We start from the raw sequence: 19,780 nt of genomic DNA, 5'->3' as shown, positions 1-19,780 counted from the left end.
GGAAAGATTGAAGGCAGGAGGAGATGAGGACAACAGAAGATGAAATGATTGGATGGCATCACTGACTCAATGACATGAGTTTGAGCAAATTCCTGGAGATGGTGAGAGACAGGGAAGCCTGGTGTGCTGCAGTCTATGGGGTCACAAAGAGTCAGACACAACTGAGCGACTAAACAACAACAACCCTGGTTAATTTGAATTAGTCTAACAACCTCAGATAAGCAGATGATACCACTCTAATGGCAGAAAATGAAGAGGAACTCAAGAACCTCTTGATGAGGGTGAAAGAGGACAGTGAAAAAGCTGACTTGAAACTTAAACATTCAGAAAACTAAGATCATGGCATTCGGTCCCATCATTTCATGGCAAATGGGAAGGGGGAAAAGTGGAAACAGTGACATATTTTATTTTCTTGGGTTCCAAAATCACTGAGGACAGTGACTGAGACCATGAAATTAGAAGGTGCTTGCTCCTTAGAAGGAAAGCTGTGACAAACCTAGGCAGCATATTAAAAAGCGGAGATATCACTTAGCCAACAAAGGTCTATGTAGTCAAAGCTATGGTATTTTCAGTAGGCATGAATGGATGTGAGAGTTGGACCATAAAGATGGCTAAGTGCTGAAATTGATGCTTTCAAGTTGTGGTGCTGAAGAAGCCTCTTAAGAGTCCCTCAGACTACAAGGAGATGAAACCAGTCAATCCTAAAGGAAATCAACCCTGAATATTTGTTGGAAGGACTGATGCTTAAGCTGTAATACTTTGGCCACCTGTTGCAAAGAGCCAACTCATTGGAAAAGACTCTGATGTTGGGAAAGATTGAAAGCAGAAGAAGGGAATGAGATGGTTAGATAGCATCACCAACTCAATGGACATGAACTTGAGCAAACTCTGGGATATGGTAGAGGACAGAGGAGTCTGGCATGCTGCAGTCCATGGGGTCACAAAGAGTTGGACATGACTTCGTGACTGAACAACAACAACAAAAGATTTGACTATGAATTAGTAATTACAATTGTCAGGAATTTTATTTTTAAGTTTTAAGAAGCTAAAATTTTCTGAAAATTACACTTTTTGGTGTAGCATCTACACATTATAAGCCAAATAACATCAAGTCTCTCTTGAATCCTAGTATATATTTTTATGTAGTTATAACTATTGTGCCATTTTCATCATCATGGTTATTAATGTGGAAAATGGAAATGAGCACATGTGCACCATCTTTATGAGAAACTCTGGGTAATTTCCCCATCTCCAGGTTCTAAACCTTAATCACATCTGCATAGTCTCTTTTGACATGTGAGATAACATATTCACAAGTTTCCAAGATTAGGACATGTATATTTTTGGGCAGCCACTATGACTATAAAGAACAAATCTCAGGAAACCTTTGTAGCAAAGATGGGAGTACGAAAAGACAGCAAACCAACAGATCTGGTTATAAATAAGATTTAGAGAAATTAGATAAACAAGATACATGGATGCTAACATACTAATCACAGACATTGCTGATTATATCAGACATTTCTCTGTTATGCCACTTCAAATACTCTATCAAAGCCCCACCCCTTACTTTCCATAATCTATGCAAATAGTAAGCAGGAAAGCAGGTGTGTCTATACTTATATCAGGCAAAGAGGAATCATTCGTCATGATAAAAGTATCAGTTCAATCATGAAGACATAACAGCCCTATATATGGATGTGTCTAGTAACAGAGCTTCAAGTGCATGAAACACAATTGATAGAACTAAAGAAATAAGTAAACCCATAAATATTGGCCTGTATTCTAACTTCTTGCATAAAACAGAACTAGTGGAGAAAAAATTAATACAGAATTTGAAAATATGAATATCAACCAGCCTGCCTTAATTGGCATTCACAGAAACCCTCACCCAATATGAGACCATTTACCAGGTTAGACCATACTCTGGGCCATAGAGCAAGTCTCAAAACATTTCAAAGGGCTAAAATAATAAAAGTATATTTTCTGACTAAGCAAGTATTAAAATAAATTTAACTATAAGACATTTTTTTAGATTACAAATATTGAGAAATGAGACAACATACTTCCATATAACACATGGGTCAAATAAAAACTATGAGATGTTTAGAATGTTTAAAAACATTTCAAAATGATCTGTACTGGAAACAGAACATATGAAAATACACAAGAGAGGACTTCCCCCGTGGTACAGTGGCTAAGACTCCACTCTCCCAATGAAGTTGATTCCTAGTCAGGGAACTAGAACCACAGGCTGCAACTAAAGATCCCACATGCCACAGCTAAGACCTGGTGAAGTCAAATAAATAAATATTTGAAATGAAATGAAATAAAGTACATGAGATTCTGCAAAGTAGTGCTTAGAGGGAAATTTACAGCTTTCAATGCTTACACTAGAAAAGAAGAAAAGATTTAAAGTCAATGATACATCATTCCACCTCATAAAGCCAGAAATTGATCAGAAAATTAAATGCAAAGTGAGGAGAAGGAAGAAATAAGAGCAGGAACAATAGGGAAAACCATGGAACAATGGTATATATATATAATCACTGCCAGCTTTTCTGTTTGTAGAATTTGTGCTTCCTGTTCCTGAAAACTCTAGCACCATCAGATAACAGAGATTGTTATTCTTGAGGAAAATGCACCAGGGAACACTTCCACTGAACTTGAAGTTACGACTACCATGTGGTCCCTTGAGCACCTCATGCCAATCGATCAACTAATAGAGAAAAAGTTACTGTGCTGGTGGGAGCAATTGTCAATGGTTACCATGTGGAGTCAGGGTAACTGGTACACAATGGAGGCAGCAAGGACTGTATCTAGAGACCTGGGAATTTCTTGGAGCCTCTCTTTGTGCTTCCATACCTGGTGACAATGGTGAACAGGCAACCACAGGACATATGGCCTGACAGAAACAAAGCAGATCCCTATAGGGAAGAACTGGGTGTCCCTACCAGGAAAGAAATCCTAATCAGCTGAAGAGGTGCCTGAAGGCAGGGAGAATCAAGATAGGGTGCTGGAAGGACAGAGATCATGAACATCAAATATTGTCTCAGGACTTCCCTGGTGGTCCAGTGGGTAAGACTCCATGCTTTCAATGCAGGGTATGTGGGTTCAATCCCTGATTAGGGAGATAGGATCCCACATGTAGCATGTTGTTGTTTAGTTGCTAACTCATGTTTGACTCTTTGGGATCCCATGGGCTGTAGCCCAACAGTTTCCTCTGTCCATGGGATTTCATAGGCAAGAATACTGGAGTGGGTTGCCATTTTCTCCTCCAGGGGATCTTCGTAACCCAGGGATAGAACCCTTGACTCCTGCATTTGAAGGCAGATTCTTTACCTCACCACTGAGCCAATAAGGAAGCCCCCACATGCCATGTAACATAGGCTAAAAATAAAACAAATAAATGAAATAATATTTTAAAAAGAAAAAAAAGTGTAAAAAAAAAAAAAAAAACCTTCCTCAAGACCAGTAGGGTTTAGAGATGGTTTCCACTGACGATCTTGGGTTAACTCTTCGTGGAGTTTTTGACTGGCTACCACCATGCAGGGGCTTTGGTGTAGATGGAATTTTAAAGTAAAGGAGACCAAAACATACTTGAGGGGCAGATAGGGTCAACTGTTAATGGCCAGTACATGTGTGCTATTTTATATTCTTTCAGCCCATCTCTCACCCCAGCTACTGCTGCAGAGACCAGTTCCAAGAGGGCATTAACGATCCTGCACCGAGCCTTGCTTCAGGTCCATGCTACATTCTTCCTGTGTTGCCATTCATGTGATGGCATGGAACAGCCAGTGACGGCCCTTGGCACTCGGGCATCCATGACTTGAAGTGTGGGTGGGGGGTTGGTTACTTATGGGGCAGATGCACGACAGGGACAGAAGCACCCTCAGAAGGTCTTGTATGGAGGATGCCATGTGGCAGTGTTGAACTTAATAAAAACCCATTGTCTTAGTGACTTTTTATCCTCCTCTGTTTCACTCCACCTGTCCTTCCCTCCTGCTTCCTGAGATCACCTCCCAAGTGAATTGGCTTCACAGAGGCCTTTGTCTTAGACTCCGCTTGGGGAAACTCACATGGATCTTTCTAACAGAGAATGAATTTCCTCTGGCCACCCAGAGCTGCATTCATTCTTAATTTCTTTTAGAAACCATTCAGTGTAACTGGAAGTTGGTGTGCTTGGATAAGGCAACACCACTTTGGAGAATTTTAGGCTGGCTGACTGCCCTGGTGAAGACTTTCTGCTTTGTTGGCATCACTGCCAACAAATGGTTCAATTCTTTGAGTTCTTTTCTTTTTAGGAGTTTGAAATAACACAGCTGATTCCTTTGAAACAAATAAGCAAGGCAAAAATATAGCTAATCTTTTCACATTAACCCTGCTCAGAAGGTGCCTGGTACATTTCCAAGCTTTGGTAAATAGCCAGGGTATGAAAGTATTCCTCCTTACCCTTTAGTTACTGTCATTTATTTTCTTTGCTGTTGTACAGTCTTGAAACCTTGTTTTCTTCCCTTGAAATGACAAGAGTATTTTCTTTGGCACAGCCCCAGAGTACAACAACGGTTAAACTTGCCGCTATGTGAAAGGGCTGTATTTGTTTAGAAGTTACTCAAAAGGCCGTGAGAGCAGGCGACCTGGATTATAGGAAGTAGCCCCAGGAAACTCAAGAGTATTTTCTTTCCTGTCTTTTTGCCAGGATGCTAGTTTTTCTTTGGCCAATAGTAATTTGCAATAAGGTCAGGATTTCTTCTAGTTGGAATTTCATAGGATGTCAACCACACTGTTTTCTTACAAGCAATTCTTTATCCTTACAAGACTGGGAGGAGAAACTTTGAGGGGAAAAGGATGTATTTAGCTTAGGGCTCAAATAGTTCCTGATAATCTCCTCAGGTCAATTCTGGGAGACAAAGAGAAAAGATTGACTTCACATACACATCCATCATACTTGAAGAGAGATCCAGACCATATTAAGATACAAAATCTTCAAGTAACATAGAAATTGTCCCTTGATGAACTCAAAAAGAGGAAAGGAATTAGACATACAAAGCGGAAAATCAGGAGGCTTAAGAATGAGCTTAAAGATGGATCTGCAGACATTTTAAACAGAAAGCAGCTCACAACATTCAGTGATTAGTGGCCATGTGTTTTCTAAGTCACACAAGGCTAGACATCCAGACTTCTCAACTTGGAGAATTGTACAATTTGATAACATTGATTGCAGGTTGGGGACTGGGGTTCAGAAAAGATGGATAGAATCTGCTATAGTACTTTTGACTATCTTCACTATATAAGTAGGAAATTTCCTGAGTATCACAGATAATACATGGAAGTACATTTTGGTGTTTACCTTGCTTTTTTGAATCTCATAAAAATTAAGAAAAAATATCAAAGAGTCAGAAGCATTTAAGTGGTTTGTTTGTTTGTGAGAAATGGTATGTTTCCTGCCATATTAGTAAACAAAGTATGTCACACCTTCATCAGAGATTGCCGCACTCCAGCGAGCACTGAGAGAACTCAGGAAGGAAAGAATATCTGCATCTAGCAGCCATCAGACTGCAGCCACTCCCTACAGTGAGCCCTGAGGAAACTCAGGGTGTGAAAACACAGGATACTGGCTCCAGATAGCTGAGGTGCATATCAAAGGAATGATTTCATTGAGCCAGATTCTTTCATCTTCCCAAGCACAGAAAAATGCTGAATTCTTTTTGAACGGAGGAATACCTTCCTTTATGAAAGGAGGAATACTTCCATACCCTTAACTTGAGATATCTGGTTTCAATTTACAAAAATCTTTGGACGTTCAGACTACCTGCCCTTTGTTGCAAAACTTTTCTATAAGCTGACCCCTCCCTTCACCTCCTTGGAGCAGCTCTTAGGCTTACTTGAGATGCTGTCTTCCAGGCTTGGTCCTAAAAATTCCCACTGATAAAAAACTTAACTCCTAGCTTTCAGGTTGTGAATATTTTTTAAGTCCACATTTATTTTGGCCATGCCATGCTGCATGCAGAATGCAAGATCTTAGTTCCCCAACCAGAGGTCAAACCCAACCCCCCCTGCAGGGAAGCATGGAGTCCTACCACTGGACCACCAGGGAAGTCCCTACAGTGGGGTTGAAGATGATAGTTTACCTTGATGAGTCCCCTTCTTGAATTCTGCCTATAGAATGCACTGTTCTGGAAATATCAGTCCAGTTTCTGACTTCCAAATTTTTTTCTTTATGAAACATTCTCTTTACTTACTTCCGGGACAATTGTTGGATTCACTAGTCAACCCCAATGGTCCTATTCCAAATATGACCTTCAAGATTGTTTACTTTTCAGCTCCAGGATATATGTAATCACATTTTTTATTTCTGATCAGATTGGCTTTCTATTGATTTTAAGACTTAAATATTTCTTTTGTTAGTTTATGCCATTTTTACTTGCCTTATTCCTACCCATGAGACAGGATAATCATTATGACTTTCATCTTAAGACATGTAAGTTGTAAGCAAGTCTAATAGAAGGTGACCTTAAAAAACAGGTTTATCTTGCAGAGATTAGAATTTAAGAGGCAAAAATGTGAAATTTCCCAGGTTCAATTCCAAGAAAAGAGGACCAAAACCTTCAACACAGAAGCGTAAAATGGATTGAGCACCTGATGGCCGAGGAAGAAAAAAGAAGCTGAAACTATGAATACATATTTGTTTCATAATCACTAACTTTAAACCAGTAGTTCTTTAATTTACGGGTCTTCATAAGATGTACTGTACAATGCTCAATTGTTATGTCATTCAACGACATCAGGTTCATCTGTTTACCGAGCTAGAAACATAGTATGTAGTTTCACTTTTTTAAATGCAACAGCTGTGCTGAAATTTTTTTTATCATTAACATTTGAAGTAATAAAATAGGCTTCATTTATTAATAAAAAAAAAAGATTACAGAGAATGAAAAATGATGATTGGATTAACCACTGGTGTCAGCAAGAACTTTTTCAGGAAAAATGTATTGCAAATTTAGAAACACAATACATGATAATCTTTCTCATTTCAACAGCATGATAGTGCTTTGGCAATTAAAACTTAAATCACTTTTTTAAAAATAGGGTTGTTTCATTAAGCCAAACAGTTCTTTAACTTAATGACAAAGTCAACTGAAATGTTGGGTTGGCCAGGATGTCGGTACAGGAAAACCCAAACAAACATTTTGGCCAACTCAGTATTTGCTAATGTATAAACAAAATGGCTGGCTATTTAAAAAAACTTTTTGTTCTTCAGTTGGAAGTTTAGGCATCTTCTACAGATGCAAAGCTGAAGCAGAATGAACTGATGATGCCTTTTGGAGAATTAGAAAGGTTTCATTCATTCCACTTAAACTGACTTAAAGAATGTCAGTATTTTCTGAATCTCAAATTATATTTCTTCTGCCTGTTTACTTTTTTTTGGATTGCACAATACTTCTTTAGTCTTTTATGTTGTTATCTATTGTCTTCTCCTTTCACCCTTGATCCTTCCATTTTGTCTTTTTCTCTGTTTTACATTTTTAGTGTTTGGAAAAACAAAACAGAAAAACCACAAAGCTTACCATTTCCACCAAGGATAAATATAAAAACATCCCGGCAGTAACTGTAAAGATCCAGTTTTGAATACATGGATCCGTTGATACTGAGAGGCCAATATACAGTCCTATGAAGGCAGTTAAAGCACTTATAAAATTCATCAGGATGGCAATCTTAACAGGAAGTCCAGAGCTTAGGAGCACAGCAAAGTCTCCTGAAATTTAAGAGAAAAGAAAACAGAATTATCATTTAACCAATGATGCCTTTGTTTGAGACCTGTGCTATTATGAAATCTGTTTTAAATTTCAGCAATTGGGGTTGATTTTATCAGTAAAATTGAATGACTGGTTAAAAAAACACTTTCCTATATTTCTCAAGAATTTATAGCCCAATTCTTTATACTTTAGAAAGCTACATTTCAAAAGTTCTATTCCTTTTACTCTTCCAGGAGGTAGTATATACAGAGAGAAGTGTGACATACTCTTTACTTCCTAATGTCCTATGACGTTTTCAACTTAGACAAATGCAAAATAGAGGACTTGCTGCCCTGGGATTTCTAAATCTTTTTAGTTGGAAACTTGCCAGGCAAAATCCCAAGGTAGTAAGCATTACATGGGTTTTTCTTTCTCTCTTTTTTTTTAACTTATGCAGAAACTTCTGTGGGGAAAGAGAAAATGATGACTTAATAGGAGATTTTAAAATTAATGCAAAAACTTGTTTGGAAAACACATTTTTCCTTTAGAAAATGTTTTATTGCCTCAGTGACTAGAGAAAAACGACCTTATTCTCTCCACACTTTTCCTCCAAAAGAAGGATGATCTTTTAATCTGAGAGGCTCTATTTCTTAGTTTTGGGGAATTAAGAAGAGGATGAAATTCAATAAAGACACATAATGAAAAAGAATTTTGAAAAGAATGCATATATGTGTATAACTGAGTCACTGTGCTGCACAGCAGAAATGAACACAATATTATAAATCAACTGTGCTTCAATAATTAAAAAAATAAGAGGCAGCCCAGGGCCTCAGTTTTCCTAGTTCTATTGCATAATTAATCTAATGAACAGATCTTAAGACATCTTTGTTGGCCTATCTCAGACTGTCACCCACAGATAAAAAACTGTGGTTTTTATCACAGTAGTCAAAACAAGACCATACATGGCTCCCAGACCATAAGTTTTGATGGATTCAGGAAGGACCTTGGATAAACTCCTTAGAGAGAGGAATAGTCAGTGATGATCAGTGATAGGACTTTGGTCAACAGACACAGAACCCAAGAGGTCAGGGGTGGCCCAAGTGGGCAATATAAACATGAAAGTGAGATGAGAAAGGGACTACCAAGAAGGGCTTTCTCTCAAGGGCACATGTGTATCCGGGACCAGCCTCTCCTCTTTCTGGACCTGTTTCAGAAATGTCTACTCCATCTCTTCTTGGTTTCTGGGAGGCAGGATTTGAATTACATGGGTTATTAAGATTATCCAGAAAGAGACTCTTTTGTGCATCTGCTACCACCACATGCCTGTCATTTCAATGTCACGCTTGGCTTTAGACATTTTGTATAAATCAGGTTGATGAAACCATGGTTTGGCTTTAATTTAAATGTTATTTTATCTCATTGGCCTGTTTGCTAACATAATGGATCCAATTCCCCTCTTAATGTTTTCCCCACTTTTCATATGCAAATTTGGAAGCTTTTTACTGATGTTCTTCAAAAGGAGGTTTCTCTGAAAGTCTCTCTGCTGTAGAGAATTCTCCAGAATCCAAAAAGAGTCACTTCTGGCTCCAAGAAATATAAAGGAGCCTAATTGAATTCTATCTTGAGGTACAGGAATTTTCTTCCTACTTCTCTGCTTTTGATGGTTTAAATAAATTATGAACGGAAAGTATTCATCTTTCAATTATGTGTTGGAAAAAGAAGCCTAGTAAATCATGGCAAGAAATATATTATGATTTTCTCAACAAGAAGGAGGCAGTGATTCTACTCTCAGACTTACCCATTTCATGGGGAATTTCATGACACAAGATAGCAATAGTCGTGGTCACTCCCGCCTCAGATGAAGAGGAGAAGGCTGCTCCTATTACTAGGCCATCTGCAAAATTATGCAGGCTGTCCCCAACCAGAATCATTATTGCTAGCAAGCTAATGGTTTTGCCTAAAGAACAAAATAAAGGTGTGAGAAGCATTAACAGAGCACAACACAGTTCATGGAATCCTTCAATTACAACCAATTTTCCCTTCCATCCTTGACATTCTTAAATCACATCAGATTAAGTAACTACTTTATTTCAGCATTCAAAATAAGTCAGGACTAGAGATGCAATATGGCACTCTTGCAGGTATGGTCGCTGCTTTTCTAATGGGTTCAAGTAATTAGGAAATAAACTATATTTGCTCTTCTAACCCCCTAACCAGGTGTGCCAAAAGAAGAAAATAAAAATAATACTGCTATAACTTTCCAAAATACGTTCAATGGCCTTTCCACATAAATCTTTTGTAAATCATTTTTAAATAATTTAAGACCTTCTGGGCAGAATGTCATTAAAATAGAGTCTATTTTCCAAAACTGGCCTCTGAATCAGACTGTTCCTCCTGTCAATCTGCTGGAGTCAACTGTCAACCTCCTGCCCCTCTGTGATCATCCCCCTTTCTGGTTGGTGCCAAGAACCCCCCACTGTCCCTTCACTCTCTAAACGTGACTATGATAGAACCACTGCCAACACTCGTGATTCCAAAGTTGGCTTTGGAAAAATTACTAAATGTTTTATCTTCCAGAAAAATAATTCAGCACTAGACCACTCTAGTACTCTTGCCTGGAAAATCCCATGAACAGAGGAGCCTGGTAGGCTGCTGTCCATGGGGTCGCTAAGAGTTGGACACGACTGAGCGACTTCACTTTCACTTTTCACTTTCATGCATTGGAGAAGGAAATGGCAACCCACTGCAGTGTTCTTGCCTGGAGAATCCCAGGGACGGCAGAGCCTGGTGGGCTGCTGTCTATGGGGTCGCACAGAGTTGGACACGACTGAAGCGACTTAGCAGCAGCAGCAGACCAACTAGATGCCCAATAAAGTAGAGAGAAGCTGTCTTCTTGGGATTCTATTATATCATATACATTATCTGATTAAGGAGACAACCAAAGAAATAAATTGGACCATAATGGATTTAATTAAATAAATAATTAGATCATTAATTGGGCTCAAGTTTTTAACAGACAGAATTTCTGCTTTCAAAAACCTGAAATTGTATATTAGTATTGGGGTGGAAGCATTAACAAGTACAAAAAGTATTTCAGGGATAAACACATATCATGACATATCATGACAGTGAACCACTTGATAAGAAGAGTCATTAAAATCAATTGCTGTAGTCTAAAAATTAATTAGTCAGTTGATATAAATTATGTGACAGGTTTGAGGAGTTGCTATTGTTACTATTAGAACAGCACACAATATTCTAACAACAGGACACCCATAAAAATAGGAAGAGGTCATCTCATTTCTGTTATTGGATCTGAGGTGGTGGAGGGACTATATTATAATATGATTTGTTATTTTATTGGGGGAATATAATGTAACATTTCATAGCCCATACTGTGAAAAAAGGAACTTCAGTAAACAGCAGATCTAGCCCAGACTATCGGCCAGGGGGTAAGTGCACTGACTGTGTTGTAAAGACATCCCAAGTATTTCACTTCTCAAAATCATTCTTAATTTAGAATCATCTCTGTGAGACTCAGTTCTATCGTTCTTGTGGTTTCATAATTCATTTTCTTCCTTAGTAAAAATGAGAATATTTTAGGCAAAGGTAAGAAAAATATAGAATAAATATCAAATTATCAAATTAGAGAGAGTTCTTATTGGCATTGCCTGGAAACTCTCTGAACCTAATAATGCAAAGAGGTCACTTGAGCTGTTCCTGCCAGTTTTCAGAAGTAAAGCTCTTCTTTGTGGGAAAAAAAAAGCAATTGAAAGTAATGCATTTAACAATGTTGTAGCATACAAATAAATTGTGATTCCAAATTTCTGTGTGTATGCCTACATATAGTTTTGATATTAATAGCATATATTCAGATGGAAAATCTTTACCCAATTTCTACTCTGTCAAGAAACAGTCCAGCCTATTTTTGTTGCCTATTATTTTATTATCACTGATGTGGGGTTATAAATGTCAGATCATGACCATGTAACAAGCCACAGGCAAATATACATATTTGCATATAAGCTATAAGGAACACAATGTGCATACTGGTTAAGACAATTGCAACATTATTCACTGGAAGATAAGACAAGCATGCATTGACAAATCAATGTACTCACTATAGAACTATTGATAATATTCATTATTTTTCCTTTCCTTAGGAACCTGGCAGTCATACTGAGTTCCACATTTCTGACTTATCAGAGGTTTTCCATGGTGATACATGGATTGGATATGGTATCATGGTTCTTTTTGTTTATTTAAATCAGACTGTGGATAGACCTTCACATCCTGAGCTCTACCAATGAGGTAATAAAAAACAAGGAATCAAATATTTGAAGCTAATTCAATATGTCCCTGGCAAAAATGGTGGTTGGGCAATCAAATTTGGATTTGTTCACTGTTCATTCTGTATACCAAACTTGATATCTGAAGTGGAAAGATATGAGGCCTACAAAACATTTGAATAAGACCATCATTATTCCCTGAGCTAGCAACCAGTCTCTGCTCCTAATTTGACTAGGTGTGGCCTTTCCTCTTCCTTTTTTTCAAAAACAAATACAAAGAAATGTCTCTAATATACCTTCTAAGTGCCAGACATTCTAAAATTTCTCCTGGAACTAAAGATTCAGGAGTTAAAAATATCACTAGAAATGTCCTGAAAATAGAATTGAAAGAACTGTGTAGTTATATATTTTGAATCATAGAAAGAAATTACTGGATTTAAAACATCAAACACATTCCGAATAGTGGTTGTTACCATCATGTTCATTGCTCTTAGCATTTAAATCCTCAACCACATTGCAAACTAGGGATAAAGGCCATTCCTAATTTTACTCCTAAAATTAGGTGCACACACCATCCTAAAACATTCCCAAACATTTCTTGAATGGATGGATGAACAAATGAATGAATTTGAAAAAAAATATAGGAATGCATGCGTGAAAGAATGATCACAAGGAAATTGTTGGTGCATTAGCATTCCTTAGTTCCTCAGTGTTGTAGCCCTGGTCAGTGACTTACCCTCTCTAAGGAAGGGGTCTCTTAATTTGTATAAAATGGATATTAATTATTACTTCAGTAAAGTGTAAGAGGATTAAATGAGATAATCCATGTCATGTGTTTAGCACTGTGCCTGGCATATAAGGACTCAATAAACAGCTCTTTTTCTTATTAGGTAACTTATTCTGGTAGAATGGGAATAACTCACCATGACTAGTTAACATTAAAATATTGAGAAGTATTTTTACAAAAGGGTAATGTCAGAGAGGAAAATGGGGCAACTCATGAAAACCAACATGGATCTTTAAAAAAAAAAAGAGTTTTAAGAATTATCCAGAAGCATAAGAAAAAGGGAAACAAGTCCAATCCACAATTGGTAAATCAAGTTCAGAAATAGGGGCATTCCCAGAAAGAAAAAGATTGGATGTAAATTATACAAACAAGTGAATTTTAGCATAAGTTGTGAATAATGAGCTGGCACTGATTTGAACCCCACCATGCTAATAACAGTATCATAAAGGAGATAAGACATTTGTGATGAATTATCAGTAGACTGTGATAGAAGACAAGAAGCCAATCATGACGCGGAACTTCATGGGAACTGAAAGGTTCAAATCACCACATAAGCAGGATTTTAAAGGAGCCTTGATAACCACGTAAGCATTTATACTAATTTAAGTTTCCAGAGGGCTTCCAAGGTGGCGCTAGTGGTAAAGAACCCCTGTGCCAATGCAGGAAACAGGAGACATGGGTTTAATCCCTGCATTAGGAAGATTCCCTGGAGGAGGGCATGGCAACCCACTCCAGTATTCTTGTCTGGAGAGTCACATGGACAGAGGAGCCTGGCAGGCTATAGTCCACAGGGTCGCAAAGATAAGCAATGGGGGAAAACATTTTTAAAGAATGGAGTAAAGTTGATATTAATGGTAGTAGTTTTCAAAGATAGGAATAGAAATGAGCCTTTATTTAAAATTTCATTGTAAAAGCTTTAATAATGAAATAAATACTTACCTAATAGGAAATGGATATGGTTTTGACATATTTATTTCAAAGGAGATGTTACCTTTTTCTATGGAACTTCCTATATTTGTTTGGATTTTTTAAATTGGTACTCACATTTTCTGTTGGGGGTGTTCAGACTAGGTATAGAAATTTCAGCTGCCTGTGCATCTTCTGGGCCTTTCTATTTTAAATTAAAAAAATAAAAGAGGAAAGATAAGCAATAGTCATCATTTTATCGAAAAATGAAACATCTGAGGATTGATGTTGATTATCAGAAGACATTTGATCCTCTGGAGTATACGAGAATTTCTAAATTTCATAGACAAACATATAAGGTAGAGCTGAGGCTCTGCAAGCACATTTTTTCCCCACTATCACATTTAGATGAAAATAGCACTCTTACATAGATCAGAGTCTTCCATAGAGAGCTAGAGGCTACCTAGATCATCTGTAATTCACTCTTAAATTATGAAAGCCTTTATGAAAGCCAAAAGCTGTAGGAAAAAATGATTCTTGACTCTTGACCAAAGTTGACCCTGTTCCTGTATGGCAGATTGTGGATCTAGAATTCATCTTCTGATCTTCAAGTGGATTGTGGAGAAGAAGCCCCTTTAAACCCAATACTTCAATTCATTCATTGTAGCGTAAGATGCTGTTACTGTTGTTTTCCAGTCAGTAAAAAAAAAATCTTGCTCATTAGTAAAGGAGATCCACAAACTTACTAAAGGAATATATTTGAAAAGGTCTTTCATCCTTTCACATGGCAGGGAAGTGAGATTTTGAAATTGACTTCTAAGAGTTGAGATGATATGATTTCATTCAGAGACTGACTCATTTTCAATTTCAGGAAAGTCACTTTCCCTCTCTAGGCCTCAGATTCTTATTTTAGCACGTGAAAAGAATACTTCATATCTGCCTAGGGAGCATTTTAGAAGTATACTCACATTACCCAAAATTGTGGAAACTTTGAGACAAATTTCATGTGAGACAAGCATCTTCTTTAAAAAGTAAAACAGAGAAGGTAAACCTAACATTCAAATGTTAGAATAACAACAGTTATTCAAAAGATGTAATGATAGGCTAATTTTGGAGAAGGATGGCTGAGAAGAGGGGTTCTGAAGGATTAAAGGAGGTAGACAGGGCTCTTGCCTGAAATTGGTGGATCTAGAAACAGAAGAAAAATGTGCAGATTTAAAGTGATTTAAAAACTAATCTCAGGGAATTCCCTGGCTGTCCAGTGGTTAGGACTCAGCACTTTCATTGCTGGGGCCTGCGTTCAATCTCTAGTCAGGGAATTAAGTCCTGCAAGTTCAGTGCAGCTAAAAACAAAACAAAACAAAACAGAAAGTGTGATCTCAACTTGAAGCTATCTTCTTTCAAACCACATGTGACATATCTAAACACTAAACACAATAAGGCTTTTAAAGCTATTATTTTAAAGAAATGTTTTATGTTCATATCTCTGAATTGGCTGTAACTCTGCAGTCTACTCCCAGACTTGTATTTTGCCAGGTTAACTTCTCAGGAATAGCTTACTTCTCTCCACTCGGGAAACTACCCTTGAACTGTAACACCCTCCTTCAAGATCAGGGTTATGGGAGGCATGTTTTCTAATTGTGATATACTTTCATTTTTTCCTGTCCCTTTTCTTATGACTTTAAGAACTATAATGAGAATATTGTTTTGAACTCGACTGGAGGGTGTGTTTTATTAAATAATTTATTTTTAGTTGGAGAATAATTGATTTACAATTTTTTGTTGGTTTCTGTCATACATCAACATGAATCAGCCATAGGTATACATATGTCTCCTTTTGAGAATTCACATGGAAGACCTTTGTCATGAAAAATTTAGTGTAACAAAAGGCACTTAACTATGAGACATCTTCTTAGGCAGAATCACTTCTCTCCTACATCACAAAATGAATGCCCCACTCCTAAACGCTCTAATTCCTTGCTCAACATTTATTTGGCCTCATCTAGTCATGACTAAAGGATTACTCAGAATGGAGAAATCTCAAGGTCAGCTGGTTTATGAAAACTTGTAAACACAGTGATGAAGGATATGTATATTATGTCAATCTGATCCACATGTGTTTCAAAGAGGTGCAGATAGCAGTGATTTGAATCTATGGAAAATGCATTTACCCCTTGAAAACAGCCTTCAGGTGCTTGACAAAGTTTTCCAAACAGGATTTATCATGATCAAGAATAAGCAAATCAGGAGGGGATTCTACTTATCTAGCCTACTGATTTTCATCTATTTATCAAGGAATAAAAGAAAAAAGGTGATCAAATCAGAAGAATACTTCAGATCAGTAACCTACCAACTGGATAGTTGAAGCAGATTTGCCTCTGCCTGACTGGTCACTTAATTCAGGGTTGAATGCAAGATGGCGGGAATGTGCCACATGCCCGTTAACCAATGACATGTCCTGCTGGATAAGGATGGTTTAAAATTAGTGCTGAAGCCAGAAGAACACAGGTGCAGCCTTTGTCAATTCCATGATTCTATTTAACATTTTGTTTACTGGCCAATGAGGTAGATGACACAAAAAGATTATTGGGAGAATTTCATCAGGATAAATACTTGCTAAATAGAAAAGCACAGGACTGTCCTGAATATCATGCATATTCTCAGTGCTTGAAGAATGCAACCTCAAAAATTTTAGTCATGATTTACAAAGGTTGAACATTGGTATTTTTTATATTGTCACTTTTGTTTCCCACAATATTAAATTATGAGTTCTTTCTGATGGAGAATGATATCCAAAAGGATGATAACTGAAACCGTATTACACCCTATAACTACTAAATTAATATTTCCAGAAAGACTTCCACCAATTAGAGTACATGTAGCTTCTAAAATATTCACATTCCTTTTTTTTTTTTACACAATGTCATGCATCTTAAAATTACATTCTTAAAACTCATTTTAAGTTCCCTGACAAGTCCAAGAATAATCTGGAAAAAAAAAAAGCATAATTTTTGGATATTCAGAATTTACTTCACTCAGTTCCATCTGGTTACATTTCTAATTATTACACATAAGTCAATATATTGGCTTTGTAAATTAATTTTCCATCCCAAGAATGGTAGTCTCTTGTGTGTAAATGGGGATCCTTTAGTATTGTCTTTAGTGCTTAGTTAGATTAGAACACCTTTTGTGGAGGTTAAACCCCTAAACTTTTAGAGTAAGGGTTGGGATTGAATCTGCCATTCCTAATTCCTGAATTGTTATAGATAGCACTCTAGCTTGACCCCATGCCAAAGAATCACTCTGATTCATTAAAACAGAATTTTTTTTTACAGAATTTCATTTAAAATCTATTGTAAAAAGTTTCAAATATACAGAAAAGCTGAAAGAATTATGACGTCAACACTCAGACACTCACTACCTAAATCCTACCATCAATATTTTATACACCTATTTTATCATCCATCTATTTATCTACCATCCTTTATCCATCCATAACCCACCCTATTTTTGATGTATAAAATAGAAATTTTGAATAAATCTAGGAAAGATAAACAAAAAGTGCTAATATTTTAAAAGACTACTAATGTTTGCCCTAAGACAAGCATTTTACAGCTACATGAACAGGTAGAAAGTTAGGAAATAAATAGAAAGCCATGAAGACTGGAGAATTGCAGGACTTTGTAGGGAGTTTATTTTAGTCTCTGGAGTTTTTTTGAAAGCATTTACCTTTTTGAAACATCCCACAAAACTGTTCACCTATTCTCTTCTAGGATAATATATATGAGCAAGAAGAAATGAAATCTATGTATTAGCCACACTGCATTTTACATGTCATCATATATGTAGAAATTGATCAAAATCAGGCACTGTAAAAGCAATTACTCAAGCCGAAAAAAAAAAAATATTTGCTGCCATTTCCATTCTTGAGTTTCTTGTTTTTATATTTTAAATGTCATCCCCTAGAGGAGGGCATGGCAACCCACTCCAAAATTCTTGCCTGAAGAATCCCATGAACAGAGGAGCCTGGCGGGCTGCAGTCCATAGGGTCGCAAAAGAATCACATATGACTGAAGTGACTTAGCATGCATACATGCAAGATAGAAAAAGGGCTTCCCAGATGGCACTAGTGGTAAAGAACCACCTGCCAATGCAGGAGATAAGAGATTCGGGTTTGATCTCTAGGTTAGGAAGATCCCCTAGAGGAGGGCATGGCAACCCACTCCAGTATTCTTGCCTGGAGAATCCCATGGACAGAGGAGTCTGGCAGGCAACAATCTATAGGGTTGCAAGAAGTTGGACACAACTGAAGCCCCTTAGCACACACACAAGATAGAAAGTGATGTGTGGTTTTATGAATTTTTCAAAATTTTTGTTTGCTTTTTGTTTTGAGTTAGGAAAGATACCCAGAACACAGATTGGTAGCTAGACCTTTAAACCCCCTCATTCTCAAATGTGAAATAGTCTCCTATTTCTAAACTAGCCATGAAGGCCACAAAACAGGTTATAACAAGTATAGTAATGGGCCAGCAACAGATGTTTGAAAAATTAATAATCATGCTTACAGGGATGCTGTCTGTCAGAATGATCTAAGCATTCTAGAAATCAGAGCCTGACCCCTTAAACAGACAATCTCATGAAGATGCCAATTACTTTTGAACAAGTAGCTCTGAAATAAAAGACAAATATCATGGAGCTCTAAAGCAAACGATAAATAAAAATTTAAAATATACCTCGGCACTTGGTGATACAAGAAGAATAAAACATTTTTCTATTAAGAAAAATCCATGGATGCCTCCAATTAATCCCAACAGTTTCCAAATATGCCCTTTGTTTTCATAGAAATGTCCAAACTCTGAGGTTTCCTGCATATGTAAGCCAAGAATCTAAAAAGAAGAGACAGACATAAATTTTGGTGACCTAAATGTAAATGACTAGGTCCATTGTTGAATACGTTCAATTTCCATTTTCGGGAACCCCATGACAACACCTGAAATCATTCACAGACAGTTTACTTTCTAGATGTATGAATCTTTCCACTATATGATTTACTCAGGGTCAAATAAGATGGGAGAAAAGAAAACAGAGCTTTGAATAACCTCTGCCAATGAGTAGACTAAAGCCTAAGCTTATCTCAGCAAGTGTGGCTTAAATTTTCATACATTCTCAGTCCTTTAGCTGAATGTTTTTCAGTTCAATCTGTCCCTATTTGCACAACAATGCTCTATAACAAATCAATGTTTTTTAATATCCAGAATAAATATAAAGATATTTCATCCAGGGTTTATTCTCCCCATGCCTCATAGCAATTAAAGCTGTTAATCAGTGTTCAAATAAGTAAGAAATCCACCTGAAAGATTTTTTCCATTGAGTATGCCCAGCAATATTGTCAGCTCCTTGGGACATAAAAGGATACCAGAAAAGCATTAGGAATTTTCCTTGAGTTGACTCATCCCATTGGTTGACTCATCCCATTGGTTGACCTCATGACTTCTTATGAGCAAGTAAATTATAATGTATCATATTCCCTTCATAGGAGAAGACAGTTTGGGAAACAATTCAGCGGTCTCCACATTTAGGATGTTACTGATCATTATATTTAAAAAAGAATTTATCTGTGTATATGTTCATGTCAATGTGTACAAATATTTATGTATATATACATGTATGTACATGTGTGAGTATATGTGTATATCTCCATGTACACATCGAGTGTATGGACATCACTAAAGACAAACACATGTTAGCCCACTTTTTTTAAAAAGAATTTTTTTTTTTAAGGTGGACCATTTTTTCCATTGAGTTTGTTACAATATTGCTTCTGTTTTATGTTTTGGTTTTTTGCCCATGAGGCATGTGGAATCTTAGCTTGCCAACTAGGGATCAAACCCTCACCCCCTGCACTGAAAGGTGAAATCTTAACCACTGGACTGCCAGAGAAGTTTCCACATTTTCCTTTGGTAAAGACATTGAAGGACACTCCCCTAATATTTGTAATTACCATTATTTCACAAAACAAGGACACTGTAATGTCACAAAAGAAACAGGAAAACCTCATAATT

At 37.0% G+C, this 19,780-nt stretch overlaps 1 protein-coding gene across 4 annotated transcripts in view; it reads right to left on the bottom strand.

Moving 5' to 3' along the window:
• The window catches only part of SLC39A12 (solute carrier family 39 member 12), an 80,239-nt gene that overhangs the window by 21,488 nt on the left and 38,971 nt on the right, over window positions 1–19,780 (bottom strand). For 2 of the 4 annotated variants that reach the window (XM_070472122.1, XM_020876244.2), the window contains 5 exons: window positions 18,452–18,604; window positions 16,069–16,179; window positions 13,857–13,923; window positions 9,535–9,693; window positions 7,569–7,756 (listed from right to left, as the gene is read on the bottom strand). In XM_070472122.1, the coding sequence (XP_070328223.1) occupies window positions 7,569–7,756; window positions 9,535–9,693; window positions 13,857–13,923; window positions 16,069–16,179; window positions 18,452–18,604 (678 nt within the window). The remainder of the gene's footprint in view (window positions 1–7,568; window positions 7,757–9,534; window positions 9,694–13,856; window positions 13,924–16,068; window positions 16,180–18,451; window positions 18,605–19,780) is intronic. The other 2 variants (XM_070472123.1, XM_070472124.1) reach the window with 2 other exon arrangements.

The sequence above is a fragment of the Odocoileus virginianus genome, chromosome 9 (genome assembly GCF_023699985.2).
Source record: "Odocoileus virginianus isolate 20LAN1187 ecotype Illinois chromosome 9, Ovbor_1.2, whole genome shotgun sequence".
Taxonomy (NCBI): Eukaryota; Metazoa; Chordata; class Mammalia; order Artiodactyla; family Cervidae; genus Odocoileus; species Odocoileus virginianus.
Note: the sequence above shows the minus strand (reverse complement) of the source record. Positions and strands in the feature narration are given on the sequence as shown.